At 40.0% G+C, this 2,500-nt stretch overlaps 1 protein-coding gene across 1 annotated transcript in view; it reads right to left on the bottom strand.

Annotated features, from left to right (window-relative positions):
• Positions 1–2,500, bottom strand: part of sema5bb (sema domain, seven thrombospondin repeats (type 1 and type 1-like), transmembrane domain (TM) and short cytoplasmic domain, (semaphorin) 5Bb) — an 80,423-nt gene that overhangs the window by 38,985 nt on the left and 38,938 nt on the right. Inside the window, 2 exon segments of the mRNA XM_048234794.1 lie at positions 161–206; positions 594–693. Of these exon segments, the coding sequence (XP_048090751.1) occupies positions 161–206; positions 594–693 (146 nt within the window).

Raw genomic sequence — 2,500 nt, forward strand, 5'->3', positions numbered from 1 at the left:
CAGTGGGCAGAGTGAAAGACTGAAAGAGAATATCTGACAAAAAATGTGTGTGTGTGTGTGTGTGTGTGTGTGTGTGTGTGTGTGTGTGTGTGTGTGTGTGTGTGTGTGTGTGTGAGAGAGAGAGAGAGAGAGAGAGAGAGAGGCTAAATTGTTTTCTTACCTGCAGTAGAGACACATTGCTCAGGCTCAGGCTGAAGAGGTAATTTCTGCAGAAAGGGGCAGACAGAGAGAGTTAGAGAGAGTACTGAGTTTGCCTAAGTGCGTGCCTGTGTGTGTGTGTGTGTGTGTGTGTGTGTGCATCTATTTCTTTGTGTGTGTGTGTGTGTGTGTGTGTGTGTGTGTGTGTGTTTTGTGTATCTATTTATGTCTGTGTGTTTGTGTGCACACGTGCATGTGTGTGTGCTTTTGTGTGCAGGCGTGCGTGTGTGTACGTTTGTGTGTGCATTATGTGTGTGTGTGTGTGTGTGTGTGTGTGTGTGTGTGTGTGTGTTTGTGTGTGTGTGTGTGTGTGTGTGTGTGTGTGCATTATGTGTGTGTGTGTGTGTGTGTGTGTGTGTGTGTGTGCATTATTTGTGTGTGTGTGTGATTGCTACCTTGCTCCAACAATAAGCTGGTTTCTAGAGAGGTCCAGGGCCAATTGAGAGTAGTCATTCACTCCTGGTGCTGAGAAACTCGACAGCCATGGAGAGAGTGCTGAGGAAAAAAGATGAAAGAGTCAGAGAGAGAGAGAGAGAGAGAGAGAGAGAGAGAGAGAGAGAGAGAGAGAGAGAGAGAGAGAAGCCAGTGAGAGAGAGAGAGAGAGAGAGAGAGAGAGAGAAGTGAGAGAGAGAGGCAACAAAAATCACCTCAGAATGAGAGAAATAAATACTCCCAATATATAGAGAAATTAACCACTCAGGGCCAGATGTACTAACAGCTTTTATGCCACTTCAGGCGAGATTTGTTTAGCGAATGAGTGTAAAATCATTCGCGAGGTATGTACAAGTAGGCGCGAATGATGTAAAAAGCATAAAACTGCCTGTCGCGGGGAGCTGAAAGTGGCAGATTGTGATTGTCATGTCGTGCATGTGCATTCATGGGAGGATCAGGGAAAAGTGGGAGTTTAGCGTAAAAAGATGGGAGGGAAGAGTAAAAGAGCCCTAGTTATGTATTCAGCGGTATGTACAAAGACTGCTCCTGAAAGCGCCGACGTCTATTCTGCGCCTAAATACTTCCGCCTTTTAAAAGCAGGTGTTAATCAAATTGCAGTCCAATGCATCAATAAGAGAACCTTTCAAAGACAACAGAATTGCTATTTAGAGCACCAGTTTGTAAGTATTTGTACTATCAAAAGCAACCTTTAGTTGGCCTTTTCAGATGTCTTACTTTCACTTTCACGTCATTCACTTAAACTTTCCGGTAACACTCCATAATAAGGTGCCATAATAAATAGAAAACTAGTAATTACCTAACTCTTTGTTAATATTTGTTAATTGTTACTAAAATATCTATTTGGCACAAGTTAATATTTTTTTTCATCATTAATTAAATATTAGTTGTTTGCATAAAATGTGGATGTTAATGTTTTAACAAATCTATTAACTAATATTGTATTAATATTTGTTAATAGTTAACTAAATGTCTTTTTGGCACTAATTAAGTTATCATTTTCTTACATCATTTCAATGTTAAATGTTTATTTACAAACTATATGTTAATAGAAAAGTTAATTACATATTATTATTTATCTATTTGTTATTAAACTGTGCTTCTGCCTGTCCCATTATGAACCACTCCTCATGGATCCTTACAATAAAGTTTGTTGCTTAATTAATATATATGTAATATATAGCTATCGGAGTGGGGCCCCTTATAATAAAGGCACCTTATTATGGAGTGTTACCAACTTTCCTAATTGCTAGATTTGACCAATCATCCATAGCCTCTTCATTATCTCCCTGCTTGTTGACATCTCATCATGTATGGTATTATTTCATGATCGCTAAACGTTTGATTCTTTTTAATGCTGTCATCAGTTAACTTCATTCAACTGCGCTTGTATGTAGGCGCTGCCGTTCAGTTGTGGACGTTCGTAAATAGTGATAATGGGCGGAGAAAGGCAGAGAAAGGTGCAGTTTACACTAAGGATTGAACGATTGATAAATACGATGGAAACTTGGGTCTGACAGCATTCGCAATCTGCGGTTTGTCCATGGCACTACGTTCGCAAATGTACGTACATCTGGCCCTATGTGTCTACTGACTCTTCTAGACTGTTTTTTAAACTAATCGGCTAATCAGCACGAACAGGACAACCTAACCTACAAATTGTGCGTAGCCTCTCCTGCCTTGCTGACAGCCATTCACGTTTAGGCAGTGTGTTTGGTTTGAAACAAGCTGTTCTGTTGACAGCAATTTACATTTATGTTTGGCATGGGCATGGATGCTTTGCACTCTCAAATCTTTGTTTTGAATGGCTTTGGTCATCTGCATTTAGGTTTGTCTGAGTTGCTTGCTAACA

The sequence above is a fragment of the Alosa alosa genome, chromosome 23 (assembly GCF_017589495.1).
Source record: "Alosa alosa isolate M-15738 ecotype Scorff River chromosome 23, AALO_Geno_1.1, whole genome shotgun sequence".
NCBI classification, from domain to species: Eukaryota; Metazoa; Chordata; class Actinopteri; order Clupeiformes; family Clupeidae; genus Alosa; species Alosa alosa.